A 22,032-nucleotide genomic window follows, 5' to 3' on the forward strand; every position below is an offset into this window, starting at 1 on the left:
CCGAATGATTAAAAGTAATAAAGCGTCTGAGACCCATAAAAAAGTCAGAAAAGCATCCGAGATGCCTTTTTGCTATTATGAACTGGTTACCAACATAATCAGAATAGTAAAAATATAGTTTTCGTCATACCCGTGGTATACGGTCTGATATACCAGCCAATCAGCCTTCAGGGCTCAAACCACCCAGTTTATAATTCTGTTTCTGTCATGTACATTACCTGTCATTCCGGGGGGACAGATGCAGGAGAAAGAGTTGGGTCCGTCTATACACTTGGCCAGACGGCAGGGGTTGGGTTTACAGTCGTCTATGTCCTCCTCACACCTGTCCCCTCTGAAGCCAGCGGGACAGATACATAGGTACTCCCCACTGCCAGGGGGGAGGTTGATGTTTGTAACACAGGAAGCTCTGTTCAGACAGCCACAGGGCCACACAGAGACCTGGGGACACACAGTGGAATAGGATATGTTAGTAGAGCTTATGGACGATTCTGTGGAGAGAATATTGGTATCTGAGGTAAGCTACAGTACATGGGTAAGTTACTATATCTTGGTTACATGGGTAAGATGCATGGGTAAGGTACTGTGTCTTGGTTTTGAATGTCCTGCTAGTACAGCTAGGCTCATACAGTATGTGATCTTTGACGATCAATGATAATTACACATCTAGAGCTCCCTCTTGTGGTATTAATCCATATTTAGACCTTTTAAGCGTCAGTTTCAACAGCCTGTTGGCATGGTAAGCGAGACTAACCCTACCTGGACAGAGGCATGCGTCTCAGCATTACAATCGTCTGTGACGGTGAACCGAAAGGTCTGTGTGGAGGTGGAGGTGGCAGTGTCAGTAGCCTTCCAGATGACCAGGCCAGCGGGGGAGAGGGAGGCGTCACTGGGGCCTGACTCCAGAGTGAACAGCACCGCAGAGCCCTCTGGGTCCTGAGCCTGCAGCTGGTACACAAAGTTCTCCCCCTGGAACGTCTGCAGACGCCCCTGGGCTGCCTGAAACACTGGAGGCTCGTTCTCTGTCAGGAGCAGAATAGTATTTAGTAATAACATAATAATAACCTAATACTTTAATAATTTCATAATTAAAGGCCTTATCCTTATTTGAGGTACAATAATGTTCCTTTATTTCAACTTGTTTATTGATATGTTTATCGATCTTTGTAAAATGTAGATTTTCTGTTTTCATTCCTCGTTCAAACCAGTTTAATCTGGAGTGATTTGGCCTAATTTTATATTAACAAAGAACACTAAAATCAAAACACAGCACAAAGAAGGCATTGGAACACATTGAATCAACCACAATTACAGTACACAAAGTACTTTAAGTTTCTGTAATTAATCACACCTTATTCCCTACAGCATGACCAACTCTGAGCTGTTGACATACCGGTACTGTTAACGTATTCCAGAGACCATGCAGCCATATGTGTTCTCTGTGACCATGTGCTGTCGTCAGTAGTTGGTGGCAGCAAATACCTTTTTCCGATTTCAGTTGGCTTGGTATGAATTTGTATACAGATGCTTTTGTATATTAAAAGTAATGAACATATTGTAGTATTAGTAGAGGGTGCTGTACTTACTCTCAGCGATGGACCATGTGTATTTGGAGGAGTCTGGTCGGCATATCAAGCAAGGGCTTCTGGGATTGCGGTCTCCCTCTCCATAACATACACTGTCAATGTTGCATGTTTTCTCCTGGGGATCGATACACAGCAACACAATTGGCATATATATGTTTGCCTTTTAGAAAACATCAAACATCTGATCTTGCCATTGAAATAGGAACCAGGAACACTTTTCGGGCCAACAAGAGAACAGGGCTGGCATTGACTTACTGCATACACACACGCAAGTGAACCTTGATTGGACTAAAACACCTAATTGTTTCCTGTGTTAAGAGATGCCAGAGAGGTAATCACGCCAGTTTCAACCTATCATCTCACCCACACCACTTCTATATGGACCTCCAGCATACATTAAATGACAAACAGAGCATTGGCCACTTTTTGTTTGGGTGATAAATGTTCTGTTTGAGTTCTTCAGAAGAAACTGGTTGGCACACATAACTAGGAGGAGTGGTGCTCAGGTAGCACATGGGGAAGTGTCCCCACTTGCGCCACATAGCTAGCTTTCTGTGTGGCGCCGTATGTTAAGACGCTTCAGGCTGATGGGTAAGTTTCACACTTCCCCATGTGCTACACTCACATTTAGTTTTAAGAGGGGCCAGGCCCCATGTACTGGTTTTTCCTGGTGGGAAAGGGGCCTGAAATTTGAGCTAGCCTGAACATCTGTTGAATGTCCAACAACATAATGTACTGTATCTGTTGAATGTAAGTGGCTGAAAAATAACACAAACTACGAGAAGCTGATTCATGCATCCTCAGGCTGAGAACATGTTCTCAATCAAGTTGGAAAACACAAGGAACAAGGACATGAAAAAAATGAATCATTTAAAATCAGACTCTAATCATTAAACAACACATTCTGATCTTGCTACCAGAAAAGTTGTGATACCATTAAAACCCTGAGAAAAAAACAAAGAGAAACCCACCCTCGAGGTACAGAGAACGTCAGCATTGAGAGTGCAGATCTGACAGGCTCCATCGAACAGGGTCAGGATCTTGGCATTGCTGTAGCCGTAGCCGTCGTTGGACACCTGCCAAGACAATGTTAATGACTTACTTCTCAGTGACTACTGGTAATAAATATTTACAGAAGCTACTACTATAAGTAAGGGTATCTTGTCCAGGTTGCACCATCTTGAAAACATCTGGTAGGTGTGCAAACAAACCATATCACAACACTAGACCAGAACACTGCCCTGCTACAAATAGTACTATTGTTTAGGGCTCTGTTATCCAGCTGTATTTTATGGGTCATTGGCCCATTCCCAAAAATTAGTCTGGACCCATTGGTGGGTTGGGGCCTTTTGGGTCACAGCTTAAGACTGGTTCCTGGTTAGAAATGACAACAACATTAATGAGATGTGCTGCATAGCGTTGTTCCACTGACTTTGATCTGCCAGCGTGCGAGGGGTCTGCCGGTGGCCATATCCAGGTCCACGCCTGCAGTGGGTTGTCTATACCCCAGGGGGAGCTGACACTCCAGACCTGACACATCCAGGAAGGTAGCCAGGGAAAACTGAGGTTCGTCCAGGGTCCACTCACCATCCACAAACTGGACACACGCAGACAGAGACAGGCGGGGTCAGAAGTACTGTGCTACAGAAAATAATAGTATGGAGGTGTGTGTGTGTGTGTGTGTGTGTGTGTGTGTGTGTGTGTGTGTCGGTGTCGGTGTGTGTTTATGTGTGTGATGTAGCATGGTACCTTTTCCTTCAAAAATTCACACTTGAGTTCATAGGAGTCTTTGAAGCCTTGTCCAAAGACCTGTACAGTGGAGCAGTCACTCTGTCTGACATCACACAGTCCCTCGTTCTCCAGCTCTGTGATCTCTGGAGTCTGGTCTTCACCATCCCAGACGACAGAAAAAAATGTCAGCAGGTTTTTAAATCGCTTTACTAGGATTAGCTAATTACTGTGATATGTCTTTCATTTTGATTAACTACAAGCCAAACCCTGGCTTAGTGTTGACTTACAATATGTATGATTGACTTATAGATGTGTGTTACTGATCCAATCCTGCCCTCTTCTTACCAGAGATAACGCTGCAGTCGTAGGAGCCGAATCCGGGGAAGCACAAACACCCCCACTCGGAGCACTGCCCATTTCCATTACATAGATTTGGACACTTGAGGAAGGACAACATGTCCTGGTGCTCTCCCTCTCTCCCCCTCTCCTCCACTAGCCTCCTCTCACACTCGTTCTCAAGCAGAGGCAGAGTGGCGCCCACCCAGGCCTGGTCGTCCTTTAGCTGGAGGTCGCTGACGCACATAGCCACCGCCTGGCTCACTATGGCCGGGCCTAAGAGCCGGCCGCAGCCCAGGGCCACACTGGAGTTAGCCACCACCCGCTGGCACTGCACCCTGGCTTGGAGCTGTGTTAGCCCAGACGGGGTGGGCCAGGTGGGGGTAGGGGAGGACTCGGGCTGAGCCGCCAGCTCGTGGTCCTCTGGGAAGAAGTAGGTGAAGCCCTCCAGGTCGGACTGGCTCAAGCTCTGGTAGGGCGTGTTGGGGAGGAACTGGTAGGACTGGCGTCTTCCACGGCTTCTCTGGTTGTTGGCTCCATGGCTGGAGCCTGTTAGGGTAGAGCCTCTCTCTCCAGGCTGGGAGGCGGTGTCCTCGGCCTGGCCGTGCTGGTTGGAGTTCCCTGAGGGGTAGTCGTGGTGGCCTTTGAACAGCTCTACTGAGTTGATGTATTCGGCAGTGACATCTAGAGTAGGGATTATACTGTGGAGTCTCACGTTGCCGTGGTGAGAACAGGAGGAGTCGGAGCCAGGGATTGGCTGAGACCTGGTTCGCGGGGATTTGGGGCGGGACTCTTCTTCACAGTTACAGTACCTGTGAGGGTTTGGGGCGCTCTGATAGGACGGAACGGTGTCAAACAAGCTGCTACCAGGAGGGAGTCTGCCAGAAGATAAATACAAACTCATCAGTTAGGATTTCTATGGAAATACATCACAACCACAGCTGAAAGAGCTCATGTACAGTACCAGTCAAAAGTTTGGACACACCTACTTATTCAAGTGTTTTTCTTCATTTGTACTATTTTCTACATTGTAGAATAATATCTAAGACATCAAATGAATGTACACATAATGAAATAACACATATGGAATCATGTAGTAACCAAAAAAGTGTTAAACAAATCAAAATATATTTGAGATTTGAGATTCTTCAAATAGCCACCATTTGCCTTGATGACAGCTTTGCACACTCTTGGCATTCTCTCAACCAGCTTCACCTGGAATGCTTTTCCAACACTCTTGAATTAGTTCCCACATATGCTGAGCACTTGTTGGCTGCTTTTCCTTCACTCTTCCGTCCGACTCATCCCAAACCATCTCAATTGGGTTGAGGTCGGGGGATTGTGGAGGCCAGGTCATCTGATGCAGCACTCCATCACTCTCCTTCTTGGTAAAATAGCCCTTACACAGCCTGGAGGTGTGTTGGGTCATTTTCCTGTTGAAAAACAAATGATAGTCCCACTAAGCCCAAACCAGATGGGATGGTGTATCGCTGCAGAATGCTGTGGTAGCCATGCTGGTTAAGTGTTGAATTCTAAATAAATCACAGACAGTGTCACCAACAAAGCACCCCCACACCATAACACCTCCTCCTCCATGCTTTACGGTGGGAAATACACATGTGGAGATCTCACAAAGACACGGCAGTTGGAACCAAAAATCTCAAATTTGGACTCAGATTTCCACCGGTCTAATGTCCATTGCTCATGTTTCTTGGCCCAATCAGGTCTCTTCTTCTTATTGGTGTCCTATAGTAATGGTTTCTTTGCAGCAATTCGACCATGAAGGCCTGATTCACACAGTCCCCTCTGAACAGTTGATGTTGAGATGTGTCTGTGAAGCATTTATTTGGGCTGCAATTTCTGAGGCTGGTAACTCTAATGAACTTATCCTCTGCAGCAGAGGAAACTGTGGGTCTTCCATTCCTGTGGTGGCCCTCATGAGAGCCAGTTTCATCATAGCGCTTGATGGTTTTTGTGACTGCACTTGAAGAAATGTTAAAAGTTCTTGAAATGTTCCGTATTGACTGACCTTCATGTCTTAAAGTAATGACGGACTGTCATTTCTCTTTGCTAATAATATAATATGGACTTGATTTTTTACCAAATAGGGCTATCTTCTGTATACCCCACCTACCTTGTCACAACACAACTGATTGGCTCAAATGCATTAAGAAGGAAATAAATTCCACAAATTAACTTTTAAGAAGGCACACCTGTTAATTGAAATGCATTCCAGGTGACTACCTCATGAAGCTGGTTGAGAGAATGCCAAGAGTGTGCAAAACTGTCATCAAGGCAAAGGGTGGCTATTTGAAGAATCTCAAATATAACATACATTTTGATCTGTTTAACACTTTTTTGGTTACTACATGATTCCATATGTGTTATTCATAGTTTTGATGTCTTCACTATTGTTCTACAATATAAAAAATAGTGAAAATAAAGAAAAACCGTTGAAGGAGTAGGTGTGTCCAAACTTTTGACTGATACTGTAAATGTTCAAAATGATTCATATCCAAAAGCCTGCTCCTGCTTTGCAGATCTAAAGAAACTGTATAGGCATAGGAATTACAATGAATGCTGCAGTGCAATCATTGGTAGGCTGGTTAGAATCTGCAAACTCCATAAAGTTAGGGACTAGAGGTTGATTTGAGATTTGGCATCAGACTAACCTCCATTCAGAGATGAAGGCTGCTACGTCTTCATTGTCCAGCGCTGCGCCCCCTGCTGTGTGGAGGTCATTGTGCGTCTGTCCATCATACGTCCCACACAGGCCCTCGGTGTGGCCCCAGTCTGAGCTGGGGGCCCTCAGGGTCAGACTCATGCCCCAGTCAGACACATCGGCACACACAAATGCCCCAGACGAGAAGGTCATCTACAGCACAGACAGAAAGGGGATTAGATCCTATTGTATTCTGTTGTATTTCATTTGATTTTACTCTATTCTATTGAGACTCAATTATTTTCTGCTTTCCAGTGCTTCGCTATATCATCACAGTCTGTATCATATCATAATTAGCATAAACAATTGAATACCGACTTTGCACTGTAAGTTTACACTGCCTTTCTCAACACCCTATTGGCTAATGACTACTTCCTGTGGGCGTGGGCTTCCACTCAGTGACCTTTTCTTTTTCCTGGCACCACCAACTCATCAGAGGACAACCTTTTTTAATTTTTAATTTTTATGTTACATTTTATTTACTTATTCATTCACTCACTGTGACTTTGCGTCCTTGGTAAGACTCAGTGATGCGGATGCCGCTCTTGCCCACGTCCCTGTTCTTCACTGACAGGTGCGGCCTGGTGTCCCCCAGCTCGCCGTTGCACATGTCGAAGGCTATGACGTCACCGCCGTCCCTCGCGACGAACCCGCACATGCACGAGGCGCCGTGGACCAAGCTCCCGCACTCCCACTGGCGCACATGGACCTCGAACGGCTGCTGCGTGCTCTTGTACAGCACAAACGTCCCAATCTGGTAGTTGTCATACTGCCTGGAAGGAAATGCATTAAATACATTACAGTACAGTATCAGTTACTGTAATGTGTATTCTTGTGATTGTTATCATATTTGCAGACTAATATTGCCATGACTGCATCTATCATTTATGCTGACTAAAAAGGAGTGATTGAAGTACCTGCCATCAAACGTGATGATGTGAGGATCGGTGAAAGAGTAGCAGTATGCAGAGGGAACATCCTTCACTGTGATCTGAAAACACAGAGCAGATATCACATATCAAATATAATTTATTTCATTTTCACATTCAGCTATCTAGATGAGAAAATAAAGTGTATACAGTACATGCTTATATGATTGTGTTGGCAACTTACAGATTGTGTATGGGCAATTGTACACTATACAGTATATACAGCATCATAGCATATTCTCCATTGAGTGAGTTAAGTGTAACAACCTAGACTGGTCCCAGATCCGTTAACAACCTAGATTTGTCCCAGATCTGTTTATGCTGTCTTGCAATGTCTTATGCCAAACAGTGTGACAATGACCATAGGAGTTGGCAAGATAGCACAAACAGATCTGGGACCAGGCTAATAACAACCGCCACTCTCCTCCCAACCCATCACAAGTTTTATTTTCTTCCAGTTACAGTACCTGGACACTCTGTGGTGTGTAGCCGCTCCAGAGGAAGTTGGATGTGACGATGGGTTTGACAGAGATCTGTGTCGTCCTGTCTCCGTCCCTGAGGAAGTCTGTGACAGCGCTGAGGTGAACCAGGGCCTGGCTACACACCCCGTTACGACACCCCAGGCTCTGGGAGAGATCCACCTGGCACGAGGACAACACCACATCTGGACCCAGCAGATCCTCTCCTATGGAGGAACAAATATATAATTTAATGGTTATTGTCGTTGGCTTTGTTTTTGTCTATTTTGTAGGGATACCGACATGTCAGAATGCGTTGTCACTGGAGAATCAAGACACTATGGAAATCAAACGTATTGCCAAAATCTGTTATTAAAAATACTAAATTGTGAAGAATCTAACTTTACTGAGGTGATACTGTGAGTATGCAGGATTACTTACGAAGCCTTTACCTTGATTGCTTGTACTCAGGTGTAAGGAGAGAGTACACTGCTCTGTGGAGGAGGACGAGGAGGATGAGGAGGCATCGCCAGGGCAGGGGACAGGGATGGTACTCTCCACAGTCAACTCATAGTCCTTCCCATCCTCAGACACAGTAGTCACCTCTGGTCTCAACTGCAGAGACAAGTCACAAGAGACATTCTGACTAACCAGTGACTACTTAAAACAAAAGGAGACACACAAACCCAGACCCAGAGAGAGACAGACAGACAGGCACGCATGCACACACACCTTACACACTTTACACACACTCAAACACCAAATCCTTACACCAAATAGTGTTCTCTATCTCTTTGATTTACCCTGATCCCGGCGAAGAACTCTTTGCTCTCCACTGGGGTTCCCTGGATGTCCGGCGAGTCCAGAAAGAAACTGGAGCAACTGCAGTAAATCTGACAGAGAGGGAAGGACAGCCACAGCCGTTCAAGAGGAAGAGAGAGGCTACAGTTCAGGATGTATAAAAGCCTTTATAGTTGAAGCCAGGTGATAGACATGATACCACAGTAAAACAAAACAACATGTCTGACTAGAGTTTCATAAAAGGATGACAAGACAATATACTGTTTAACTTTGAAAGTTTAAAGATGGCCGGTGGCAATCTAGGTTTTATACACGGCCAGCTCTATCGCTCTATATCCTCACTTGTAAAACAAATTCACTTCAGTTTTGTGAGAGAGCTCGGAAGCTAGCATTGTTTTTGCGTTTGACTGTTTTACAAGTGAGGTAGAAGCTACCCATAACCGCAAGTCTTGAATCAAATTGCACTACCCTCGATCTTAACCTTAACCATTAGAGAGAGGAAAGATATCTGACCCTGCGTCAGTGGTTAGGGGTAACTTCTACCCACCTTGTCCCCCAGTCGGAGGTTGATCCCGTCCAGCTCGATGAAGGCAAAGGTTTGGACAGTAGTCTCCTGTTTCAGTTCTTCTTTGGTGCCTTGGGGGGAGAGGCGAGACCAGGCCACCACATAGCCTAGGGAGCTGTTCAGGCTGTGGCCTTCGAAGCTGCACTTCAGGTAGACGATGCTCCCAGAGAGCTCTGCTACTATCACAGGCACCGCTGGGGAAGGAGGCTGTTTAGCTGGAAGGGATAATGGAGTCGTGTTCAGTAGGGTAAACCGTAACAAAATGTTTAGCAACATGTTTTATTTGACAAAATTAGACTTAATGTCTTGTTGGACAAAATGGGAAGTTCCTACCTGTTGCACTCAGTTTTCTTCCTACTGAACATGTCCCTGGTATTTACATAGATATAGCAGGTCATCATTTATACAGTATTTGGGTGATATGAGATGGTTGTGTATAATACAAGCTTGGCTGAATGTTTTTGTCTTGTGACGCACCAAGTAATCAAAATCAATATATCAGGCAAGGAACCAGTCATCAGCCACAGCCCAACAGAGGGTTCCAACATTTCTGTAACCCTAATCAGGGAAAGGGGCCAGCCATAACAAACCGAAACAGTAGGTACCTTCTCCTATTTATAGTATCCCTTCCAACTTGATAACTTCTCTTGTGTGAATTAAAGTTAATTAAACCATCCACCTATGTCCCCAGCCCCCCTCCTCCTTCGCCATAAAACCAGAGGAGGGATAATTCATGACCTCAGTGAGAGATGTCGTCATGGAGATGGGGCGAGTGACGCGGGCGGCAGGACACACATGCTTAGCTCATTAAGTTGCTGCATTCCACACCGCCTGGCAATTCTGACGTGGCTTGTTGTGGTGTCTGACTTTAACAAGGGCCTCCTATAGAGCTCACTCACCTTTACACGTTCCATCAACCTCCACCTCGTCAGGACCACACACCACCGCCGCAGAGTCTGACATCTCTGCATGGTGAATGATAGCAGGACAATTAACAATGGTGGTCGTAACAGTTAACACTACAGAGGTCTGAATCACTAGCACATAAATAACAGTTGAATGAGTTACATGCAGTTAGTGCTAATTCTCTAGTGTTTTTGACAGTTGTATCATGTCACCTTTACATCCGCTATTACCACTATAAGAATTCCCTCTTAAATAATTAAATTAGATATATTCTATTCTAGGAGCATGTACAGCATTTAGCAAACACTTTTAAAGAAACCTACAGCACTGTCATGTTTACAGTGATGCAGTATTAGGGTCAGCCCTAATCTTTTGAATGGGCTTGACGATTACACCATCAAATTCATGAAAACACCGTCATTTATACAATTATATTTGTGTTTTTGGATGAATTGACTTCTGCCAGATAGATGCCTTTAAAGACATTTTGGCGCTGAAGACCATTGCGCTACGTTTCTGCCCATTGAAGACCCTTCAAAAAGCCTACAAAATAAAAAAAAATGACTTCAAGGCTACTTCCTGGAAAATGCAGCCTCACTTTCATAGCGTATAGAGCTCCTCATTGCCTCCACCTAAACAGACTATCGTAAACAGCTGCTGTACCCTGTGCGCAGTAGCCCATGCAACCCTGGGTGGGCTGGAGCAGGTAGACGTAGAAGTCTCCACAGTTGCGCACGGTGACAGGGATGCGGAACAGGCAGCAGTCCTTACTACTGCTGAGGAAGAACTGCCAGGTGGCACAGGCCGTCAGTTGCGTCACCTCCAGGGGCCGCGGGAGGCTCTCGCCCTCCCCCAGAGACAGCCACACTGGGGCCTGGGTCCCACAGTGGTTCACCTGGTGGACACAGATGAAGACAATGGAGAACAGAAAAAGACTACTTGAGCCTGGTTCCAGATCTGTTTGCGCTGTTTCGCAAACTCCTTGTCACTCATTGTGACAATAAGTAAGACAGCACAAACATGTCTGGGACCAGGCTAGTTTATACTGGGTGGTAATAATACAACTACATGGGTAATGATTGGTAGGGCGACACTTTGCAGGCAACAACTGCAATATGACACATGACAATGCCCTGGGAAGAAGAGGAAGCTGACACCTCTGATGGATCCTTCAGTCTGCAGCACAGCAGGCAGCCCAGGGAAAATGAGGAACTGAAAATGTTTCCTGTCTCTCTCCTGTCTCTCTCGTCTCTCTCCTGTCTCTCTCCTGTCTCTCGCTCTCTTTGGTCCTTTGCTTAATGCTGATACCATCCCAGTCTCCTTGGAACAAAGAGCCTATGTTCACTTCAAAGGCCAAGACTAGCACTCATGTTACCACTGCAATGACTGGGCTACTCACTGAAAAGTACTCTAGTGCAAGAAGAACTAGCATATAATTGGGACAATGCTCTTCTGTACTGTTCTGACTGAGGCATGGCATTTGCTATGAAAGACCACCTAAACCAGGTGTGTCAAACTCCTTTTTCCCCGGGGGCCACAATTGGTCTTCAACGAGGTTCGGAGGGCGGCACAATTTAAAAAATATATATTTCCTCGCCGTCAAAATATGTAAAAAGAATAGTCCTCTAGCCATCTTTTTTTTTCTCCAATGCTCCCTGACTGTCTAGCTTTCATTTCGGTGATTATTAGCAAGCTAGATACAGTCGAGAAACAATATGGGTGTTTGCGACACATTGGGGGATGGGGTGACCTCCATACATTGTAACATGCTTTGAGACCTAGAGAGAAAAAATACTATAAAATAAAACGTATTATCTGTATTTACCTCCACACATTGTGTGGGCATGCTGGCGGGCTTGTCAAAGATCTGGAACTGGTACCAGCCTGGTATGAGGGAATGGTCACAGATGAAGTTCTGGAGGGCTGACTGCTGTAGGCTGCGGGAGCTGAAACTGGTGCTACGGTATGGGTTCTGGAGCAGAGAGTGACCCCCCGGAGCACATTCTGGGGGCAGCACTGAGGATAGACACAAGCAGCCAAATATAGCATGAACATGAGTGAATAAGGTGTTGCTGTGTTTTCACTCAAAGCATGTACACGCGCACGCATATGCACACAAGTTACCGATGCCAAGTTACCCCCTCAACACACACACAATCAACTGAGTTAGAAATGAAACACTATGTCAATACTATGTTGCAACCATGTAATAACTAGGCCTAGCCTAATCATAACAACTGTAAAATAGGAGTTATGGGATTATGAGACAAATGAATGTTGGAAATATGTTGATCTTGGTGATCTTGTTTGTACTTTTGTGCAAAAAAAAACGACAGTTATTTGGAGAAATGAAACTCTTAACAAAACAATGATTTTCTGGAGATGGAAAGTCTAGGAGTTGTGACTAGAGGGAGTACAGCTACAAACAGACGTTACATTTCGTAGCAGGTTAGGAGACCATTTTAGCTAACCCTAACCCTAACCCTTTTCCTAACCTTAACCTAAGTCTCCTAACCTGCTACGTTAATTATCCTAACCTGCTGCATAAATTATACTAACCTGCTACGAAAAAGTCACTTCTGATCGTAGCTGTACTCCCTCTAGTCAGAACCAAGTAAAAAATGGTGACATCATAGAGTGACACTGATATTCTAGGTGCATCAATCAAACAATTACTTGACAAAATAACAAAGTATTTCAAAAAATATTATGTTAAAATATCTAAAATAACAAAGATAACTGTTTATAACTATGGAGGACCCTTTCCAGAGTAACGCCTTCACACCTGACTCAACACAAGGTAAGTATTTTCTGTTCAATTACAATTCAGAGCTCTCAAAACTGGCTGTTAGCTTTTAAACTCTCTAACTGTCTATGCTTTATTCTAAAGTTGGCATGAAATTATCATTTTGGATGACAGAAATTAACAAGGCAAAGGCATAATGACTTTACAAATGCATTCATTCATAATAAACTGTAAAAAATATTTTGTGAATAAAAAAATGATAATTTGGTTTCCTTTCAGGAAACAGCTTGCTGGCAGGACAGATAACTCTGGTCATAGATCACAGCACAAACCCTCCGGTTGTAACAGCCCATTTCCAGCAGCCTCCTAATCATCCCAATCTCCCACATCACCATCTTCATCATCACCATCAACCCATTCCTTCTCATCCTCAAACCCATCAACATGCTATCTATGGCACATTGTTGTCTACCAAAGGTCAGCCCCCTCAGCCACCACCAGTGCCACAAATCTGGGCAGTATGCCCCCCACCAGGGTACATCTATGTGGCTGCACCAGCACCTGCAACCAACATTACCATGGCACCTATTGACACAACACTGAACACTGGCAATCCAGCTGTTCCATTGGAGGAGGCTAAAGGAAGCCCTGCGACAGAAGCTACAAAAAATAAACAGGAGGAAGCAGAGCAGGGAAGAGGGGAGACAACAAAGAAGATGGCCATCTTTGGAGAGGTTGGTGACAGTAGTGATGGCATGAACAGTGAAAAGATAGAAGGTGAAAAGAGGGATGGTGAAAGTGTAGAGGAGAGTAATCCTAGTCCTGTGAAGTGTGCTGTGAAGGAGGTGGTTCAATGTGCAAGGAGAGATGCTGCAGATGGAGGTGGGGACAGAACAGGTTCAGACATTTCATCTTCCAGGAAGCAGAAAGGTAGTGTTAAGGGGGCTAAGTTAGAGGCGGGGCCTACCCCAAAGGCTCCCCGACCACCCCAACCTCCAAGGAGCCGTCTGGGTCATCAGATGATGCAGTCTGTTCAGGTCTTCCACAAACTCGGGGTCAAAGCTCAGACTTCCAATCAGTCCAACCAGTCCATTCCCAATGAACAAATGACAGAAGAAAAAGTCATTTTGATGGACCAGGACCTGCTAGACTTTGAGACAATTCATGTTACCGTAGCAAACTGTAACTCCTCAGTGGTGGAAAAAAGAATACGAGATGATGTAGATACTATTGGGGCATCCCAAGCTGAACATCCTTCGTCTGCAAAACCAACGGTCTTTGACAACCCAATAACACTTGACAACCTTTCACAGAAGTCTGCTAGCTCCACAACCAAGTTTGTCTCCCCATCCTGTCAGAGTAGGCAACCAACTTCATTAGGGGGAACAATCCATAGAGACCCCACACACTCTCAACCCTTCGCACCACCCACTACCCACAACCACACCCTGTTCAAAGCCCCCAACCCTCACCTAAGGAGAAGGTACCGTGGTTTTCGCCATCAGTTTCCCTCATTACCCAACACGTACCATCACCCAACCCCTCCTGGGCAGCATGGGAGGTTACCCCCCCCTGATTCCCTCTACTTCCCCAACCCGTGGCAGGCCTCGGTGCCCAACTCTCTGTGGCAGAGGGAGGAGAGGGAGGACATGAAGAGGAAGACCCAGCAGCAGAGAGAAAGGGTGTCCCGGGTTACCAAACAGGGCTGGGACCACAACGTGTTCATCAACAGGGAGCAGTACACTCTGGAGAACTACCTGAGTAGTCCCACAGTACCCATCCTGAAGGGCACCATGAGTGCCTGGAAAAAACTAATGGAGATCTGGAATAAATGAATGGCTATTTTTTTGTTTGCACGTGTTTTGTGTATCTTTTCGTAAACTATATTGATGCACAGGGTATACTACAAAAGATGTTAAAGGTGCTTCACTTCTATGTCTTCTACATTGACTGTCACTGTACTCTATGCATGTCACGGACAGTCGTGTTTCACTCATTTAATGTGATGTGATTTACAGGGAATTGTCAAATCCACTATGCACAGTGAGGAGCTCCACTTTGTATGTGATTGTCTTCTACTTCCCCTACATCTATGTTGTAATCTAATTTATCCAATGACAGTTCCAGCTCGGAGCAGGAATGTTTGGTAGTTGCCACAGAAACATCAGCTGTGTTCACCTCAGTAACAGTTCTGACATCACAGTCAGGTAATGGTGGAGCAACATTCTAAAAACATTCTAAAATGTGCTACTGATGCTCTTGATTTTATGTAGGTTTGTCCTTTACAATGTGCCTGGCATAAGAGCAGAGGATGAAAATGAACTTTCAGTACAATTACCAAAAACAATTATTACAACAAGATCATGGTAAGTGTATGTTGTTTGAACGTCTTTTTGTTCAGTCTAGAATAGTAGCAGAACCACAATACAAAAGATTATGAAATAATCAGAAAATGCTTCACAAAGAAAGTGTACTTAGATCGTACTAGCATCAAATATGATTACTATTAATTGCAAGCCTAACAAAAATAGATAACCTAGATGGTCATGATTTCTCAAATATTTAATAGCAAACTAATTTGATTGTCTTCAATATACAGGACACCCTTCAAATATGGGCCTAGATTCTGCTGTTCTTGCAAACATTTCCACAGAGGCCTACACCTCTGGAGGTATCATCCGGCCATCTACACAATTGATTGATTATGTCTACACTCCACACCCTCAGCCCCTTCCGATGATGCCTATTGGACCAGCCTGGCCCACCTGGTACTCACAGCCATATCCCCAACCATACCACTGTGCTCCAACCATTGTGGGTGTTGCTATACCTCCCGTGTCAGTGGTTGATCCCAGCATCCCCTCTATGGTGATGGAAGGAGAGAAGGAGAAGAGGCGACGAGCTGTTAGGTCGAGGTCAAAAAGAGACCCCAACAGTTTCACTCAGAAATATAGGAGATTGATGGAGGTGATGGGCAAGACTGGAAACAAAATTGACGACACCCCTTATATAAACTATCAGAGGTTTGGGAACACAAACGATATGTATAAGAGATGGGATGCTACTGATATGGTGAATCTTCCAAGTCAGGCAATTGAGGCCCAAACAGAAGATATGGGTACCTCTGACAGAGACTTGTGTCAGAAGCAGAAATATATGCTAATGTTTCATGAAGAGCAGAACAGCATGAGGGAAAAGAAAGACGAAGACAAGATGAATAGAGAGCAAGATGGAGAGAAAACCCCAAAAGTGAGAGCTGTGGGACTGAAAGGCCAACATGAGATGAGCATGAGTCAGAGCATTCGCAGCCAAGTGAAAAGTCATAGCCCAACTAACTATGACACAGTGACGACAGTCGGACAAGCCGTTGCAGGTGACGACAGGAGCTTTCAGAACTACCCTATCATCGTCCACTCTCAGCAGCACCTGGTCAGTCCGTCTCTCTTCAACCAAGACGGGAACTCTCACAGTCAATGTCCTGAGATACCCTTCAGCACCATATCCCTGTCAGAGTGGGCGGCCCTCATGGACACGTGTCTCTTCCCACCTTGGCCACAGGGGTCAAAGGCTTTTGTAGTTGGAGAAGACACAGAGACAGGCTTGGCCCCTGCTGCCTCCAATGACAGGTCAACAGACTGCCATAGCAATGAGAGTCGTAGTAGGTATGTGCCCTTGGATGACAGCACCTTGATTGATGAACTTTACTATCAGTACACTAGCCACAGATCTAAACCATTCTTACCAGATGGACAGGACTAACGAATGGAGAGAGCAGGTTCAAAATCATCTGAGACTTTTGAAAATGTTTATCTGGCTCTAATAAATTATATATTTTCAGCATTCAAAACTGTATTGTGACCTTTTCTTCCATAGCTATGGGACATTTATCCCCCCGTTCATAATAGTAGGCCTAATGTGTTCACAATGTTCATCAAAAATCATGTCCTTTGAAAAAAGAAGCTTGAAACCCATTGGTAGGCTACAGGTAATTTTCGCACTTCATTTTACGGTCTACATACAATTTAGTCCCAATTTAGCATGATCAGTTAATAACATTAGCATATCACTTACCTGTTTGAGAAAACATTGTATTTGGGAGTAAAATGATAAGGAAATGAAAAAGTTCCAAAACTATTTGAAGTTTCATCGTTCACGAGCCAATGTGAAGCCTTCCAAAATGACCACTGACAGACCACGGTTTTACAAAGGTCCTTGGCTCCTCAAAAGGTATGCTCAGTTCAGCTGCCTTCGGTTTTCCATTAGCCTAAAAAAAGAGTAGGGATAGGCTGAAATAAGCTAAAATCAAAGACACAGGCGAGAGTCAAAGAAAGTCCGTTTCTAGGAGGTTCGCAAGAGCTGATAAAAGCACTTCCCCAGCACACCGGACTGCGGCGCGTGACCACAAACTCCACGAGCAATAGCAGCATCATATTAGGAGGAGCGTCCACTAACCTTATCTCGACCGAATCTACAGCCGCGACTGTTTGGACAAGGACAAGTGATAAGAGTATTGGGGACTATTCAGCTGTATCAACAGGAAAGTGGTCGAGTCGTCATCATGATTGTAGTCATTCATTCACTGAGAACGGATGCAGCTTTCCATTGTGAGCAAATGTAAAAATGGTAGGCCTAAATCAATTATGAAATAAAAGTAGAATTTTTATGCTTTTCTTGTTGTTGAAAATAATGGACTGTTATTACAATATTTGTTCTTGGTACAATGTTATTAGTCATGATTGATTTTTCCTCTGGACTGTAATTACCACTCAACAAACTGTCTGTGAACTCTACCCAAAACACATAATTTTGTCACCGTTGGTGCTGCTGAGTGGATGACATTCTGTTGTATACTATCATCTTTACAAATGCATAATAAACAAAAACAACGGAAATTAATTATAGCACTGCAAATTTATGACAATATCATTAGTTGATTGAAATGTTAACACCTGACCAATTTGACCGAGCTTGGCAGGTAATTTGCCTTATAATTATTCTGCAGTATACTATAATTAGACACATTCCATAGGCCCACGTAGGACCAGAACAGTACGGTTAAACTGAATTTACCACAGGCAAAGAGGTGTACAGCCTAGGAAAACCTTTTTTCCCTAGACATCCAAAAAATGTGTTGTTTTCTCTCTAAATATCCAACGATCTAGGCGATAATGATGTCCATCCACTATGCAGTCATGGGATGTTTAGTCACTACTCCAATCCACTAAACCAGATGGTCATACTGTATCTTTCAGGAAAATGACTCGGCCAAAGACTGGGATTTTGGATAGGCCAGATATCACGTAGGCCAATGTAGCTCACTCTAAACTGTATCCATTCTCATTTCATTTTAAAGTGCATTGTGCAACCATATACCTTACAGCAGTGGTTCCCAACCAGGGGTACTAGGACCCCTTGGGGGTACTTGGCCTATCCACAGGGAGTACTTGAGAAGAGTTATGAGACCATAGGCTTACTGGTAAAATGCTCATGAGGGGGTACTTCAGGGGTACTCCGGGCAGAGCAAAATTCAGTTGGTGGCACAGTAAGCAAAAAAGTTTGGGAACCACTGTGCTTACAGCATTCCAAGATCTCTTTCAGTGTTTGGATTTGACCTGACAATGATCGCTCAGTTTGAATTGTTTATACACAGATGTAGGATCTTAATTTGAGCCAGTTTGCTACAGCATGAAAATAATCCTGAAGCAATATGTGAATTATTATGTGGATTATAATCTGGAAATGTTTTGTAGGGGCTGATACATTATTTGTTATGGCAAATCAAGTCTGACATTTTTAAGTGGAAATTACAAATGGAAGATTTTTTAAACCTCGAATACACTACATGTTTGCTTTTCCTGATGTACTGGGAAATTATCAGCAACAATAGTGATCAAATTAAGATTCTACATCGGGAAAAATGGGAAACGCTATTAATTGCTGAGCCCCAGTTTAACCTATGATATAACGGCAATGTGTGTGAGACATAAAAAATTGTCAGATCACCAGAAACCAGATGTTGAATTGTGTTTATAAAGACTGCAATTTCCCCATAGCTGTGGACATCATTCAATAATAACACATTGAAATCCCACACTGACATTTGTTTGAGAACTGTTGAAATTACATAACACATAATTAAATATCTCTATAAAGACAGGACTGATACCTTAATGGGGGGGATTTTCAGTGGGCTCAAAGTGCTCATGAAAAACAAACAAACCAATCAGATGGGTGATCTTTTTTTCTGAAGGTCATAGAATGGTTTTCACATGATGACCTTTATATTCTGCTGGAGAAAGGTTCTCTAACTGTCTTGTCCAGGGCTTTCTCCTTTCGACTCTCAGGCAGAGGGAGGAACAACCTCTTGCTCGTAAATCTCTTGGACCATCAACCTGTGAGAGTCTGGAAAATCTATCAGATAAAGCACAGATATTCCCCCTCATGCAGTTTCTCTCCCATAACAAGTAATTAGGTCAAATCTTGTGCATTCCTAATCACTTTGTTTTTCAACCATGTGAACACTGTATACAATCATGTATAAGTCTAATCTTGGGGGAAGAATAAGTGATCTCACCAATTAACAAATACAGGTAACTGACAATTTGATAGTTTAATCTAAACACGTGACCTCATTTTGTGCAATTTTCCCCATCATAATCAGTTATGCATGCATGGAGTGAGGAGAAAATAACACTACTTCCTATACCTCCTGTGGGAAATCTGATGTCAGCTAATGGAACCATGGAACAAAACCAGTGTGTAATTACCTTGACCTCCACCTACAAACCCTGATTGCACAACTTCATGTACACACAACATGGTTTTGGTATTTATATTATTTATACTTTTAGCCCCTAATTTGTGCAACACAAAACGCGTCCCTCTCACATACAATATTTACATCACAGTGTAACACCTACTACTAAAGCACACACAGTTTGAACTATTTCACCAACAGAACAAAACAAAGGAAGCACAATACTAAAGATAAAGACAGAACAGGCTCCATTATTTTTTTGGCACTAGGAAAAGTAAATGATAGCTCTAGTGACAGGCCTTACAGGGCCATTAACGGACTGACTTTGTCCATGTAGCCCAGTGGTGTTGCAACAGGGAACCACTCAAGAGGCCAAAGCCATACACACGTCCAGACATGTGCTCACTTGCCCAGCCCACTTCTGCTTATTGATAGAAATATGGCACTATGGAGAAATGGAGAAAGTGATGCTCATTATAATCAATTGCCAAGGAGGAGGTACTGCTGAGCAGATTGGTATATCGACATTGTCAATTGTTATACAGACAAAAAGGATGGGAGGCTATTATAGAACATGGTAAAAACTATGGAAATAGTTTCATTATTTCACTAGACACTATGCAGTATTAAAGCTGTCGATATGCATGACCTTGTTTCTAGTGCCCTAGCTGCACAGTAAATAATAATAACCCTCACACTGCTTGTTGTGCTCCACAAACAACCTAAACTATGAGGTCTTCATCAGGTCTCATGTCAGTTCCTGACCTCTGAACTTTTTAGATATGCACACAGTGTTCCACCCTTTCTGACATGACATCTAAGTATGACATTGACCCAGCACCCTGATTTACACTGCAACCTGTTCACTGAAATGAAGGATGAAAGTACTTACTTAAACCCAATGCACTGTGGAAATGAACCTCCACTTGACCCTTTGATTGTCATGGAGAACTATTTCCAGACAGTGAGCACTTCATCATACTGTTTCTTCACTTTAGGTCTTGTTCTTGTATAATAATTACATAATGTCTCAATTAACTAGGCAACCAATCCCGGTCGAGGCGAGAGACGGCTTCTCCACTGTTGCATGTGTTGCTTTTTTGATTTCCAAGACCAAACATCCTCTTTCTAGACAAAGATAAAAGTAGTCCTACCTAAGGGAGGAGGGGTGAGAGGGGAGACAGTTGGAGGGATGGGTGGGAATAGCTGGATCTAGGACCCACAGTCACTTTTGTGGCCGTGCTCAAACAACGGTAAAAACAGACGGCGGGTTCTGGTACATCGGTCAGAGACGGGCTGTGGCCCAGGCAGACAGAGGGGCGTTGAGCTGGAGGAGAATGGCTGGGGAGGAAATAGGAGACAGTTTAGTAATGAACCCAAGCAGTTAATGGGAGAACAATTTCCACAGCCCACCTCCACAGTCCACACATATACCATCGGCTGCCATTTGTTCTTTGTATTCTCAATCTGTATTTAGCTTTGGGTCTTTTTCTTTCTTTCAGTACACCTACCAGAGATATCTCTCTGTTTTACAGCGTGATTTGCCTGGGCTATTCACTTTTTTGTGTTCAGACAATATAGCAATTAGGCACCGTTGACAGTTCTCTGCTTTGGCACTCTCCACTAACTTACTGTGGGGTTAAGTGGGATGTGTTTAAGTGTACTTAAACAGAGGGTCAACACTGGCATCTCAGGTTGACAGCTTTGACAAAAACCCACAATAATTGGTACAACCGAACCTTGAGGGCATGGTAGCTGTAAATGACACTGGATACAATGGCGAGCACTATTCTAAGACACAGCTGAAAAGGCAAAGGTTGAACCAAGCGCTCTATCTCAGCTTTATAGGGGCATTAGGGTCAACTCCTTTACAGGGGCTGTATGGCCTGTATCGGGTTTCCTGTTGCCTTTAGCCTCTCCTGTCAGCTGTCCTGATGGGCCCAAATAAAAAAGCCACCACAACAACTGCGTGGATAAACTCTCCCACATGCAGATATGTATTTGTGTAAGGGGATCCCCTCCACTTTACGTCTGACCCCAATAAATTGCAGCTGTGACCTCTGACCTCCTCTGTCTGTGTCAAGACCTGAGGTTCCATCCTCATTCGCTACAGGATATTGGGAATCTATCAGGGAAAAAAGAGAGAAAGGTTTCTTTCAGAATGCCAATTTGTTTTTTAACTCATAGCACAATTGACCATTTAGATGGCTGATAGCTTTTCTTTGTTTCATAGAACAATGAACAGGACTTGGCATAGCACAATGGCAACTGAATACCATGATCAATGCAGTTATGGTTTGTGTATGTTTCTCTTAGTTGCCTTGAGAGCACCGACCTGAATGGAGGAAACAGCCTTGACAATAACTCATGATATTATTCTATACACCGTAATGTCCAACAACTTCATTGTTGCTTGGGGATAAAGCTGACAAAACACTGAAATGTGACCAGATCCATTTCACAATGACCACAAAATGTTGATGGAGGGGGCTACTCAT

At 43.9% G+C, this 22,032-nt stretch overlaps 1 protein-coding gene across 1 annotated transcript in view; it reads right to left on the reverse strand.

Annotated features, from left to right (window-relative positions):
* LOC311118153 (von Willebrand factor D and EGF domain-containing protein-like) overlaps positions 1-16,924 on the reverse strand; it is a gene marked incomplete at both ends in the record, with an annotated part of 26,130 nt that extends 9,206 nt beyond the window's left edge. Inside the window, 18 exon segments of the mRNA XM_084157598.1 lie at positions 219-438; positions 757-1,019; positions 1,584-1,698; positions 2,555-2,659; positions 3,016-3,180; positions 3,333-3,469; positions 3,660-4,528; positions 6,323-6,525; positions 6,872-7,145; positions 7,290-7,363; positions 7,769-7,986; positions 8,212-8,374; positions 8,563-8,652; positions 9,108-9,340; positions 10,025-10,090; positions 10,695-10,926; positions 11,857-12,047; positions 16,849-16,924. Of these exon segments, the coding sequence (XP_084013724.1) occupies positions 219-438; positions 757-1,019; positions 1,584-1,698; positions 2,555-2,659; positions 3,016-3,180; positions 3,333-3,469; positions 3,660-4,528; positions 6,323-6,525; positions 6,872-7,145; positions 7,290-7,363; positions 7,769-7,986; positions 8,212-8,374; positions 8,563-8,652; positions 9,108-9,340; positions 10,025-10,090; positions 10,695-10,926; positions 11,857-12,047; positions 16,849-16,924 (3,694 nt within the window).
* Positions 16,925-22,032: the final 5,108 nt, after the last annotated feature.

Source organism: Coregonus lavaretus (assembly GCF_964263955.1).
Source record: "Coregonus lavaretus genome assembly, chromosome: 3".
Classification (NCBI taxonomy): domain Eukaryota; kingdom Metazoa; phylum Chordata; class Actinopteri; order Salmoniformes; family Salmonidae; genus Coregonus; species Coregonus lavaretus.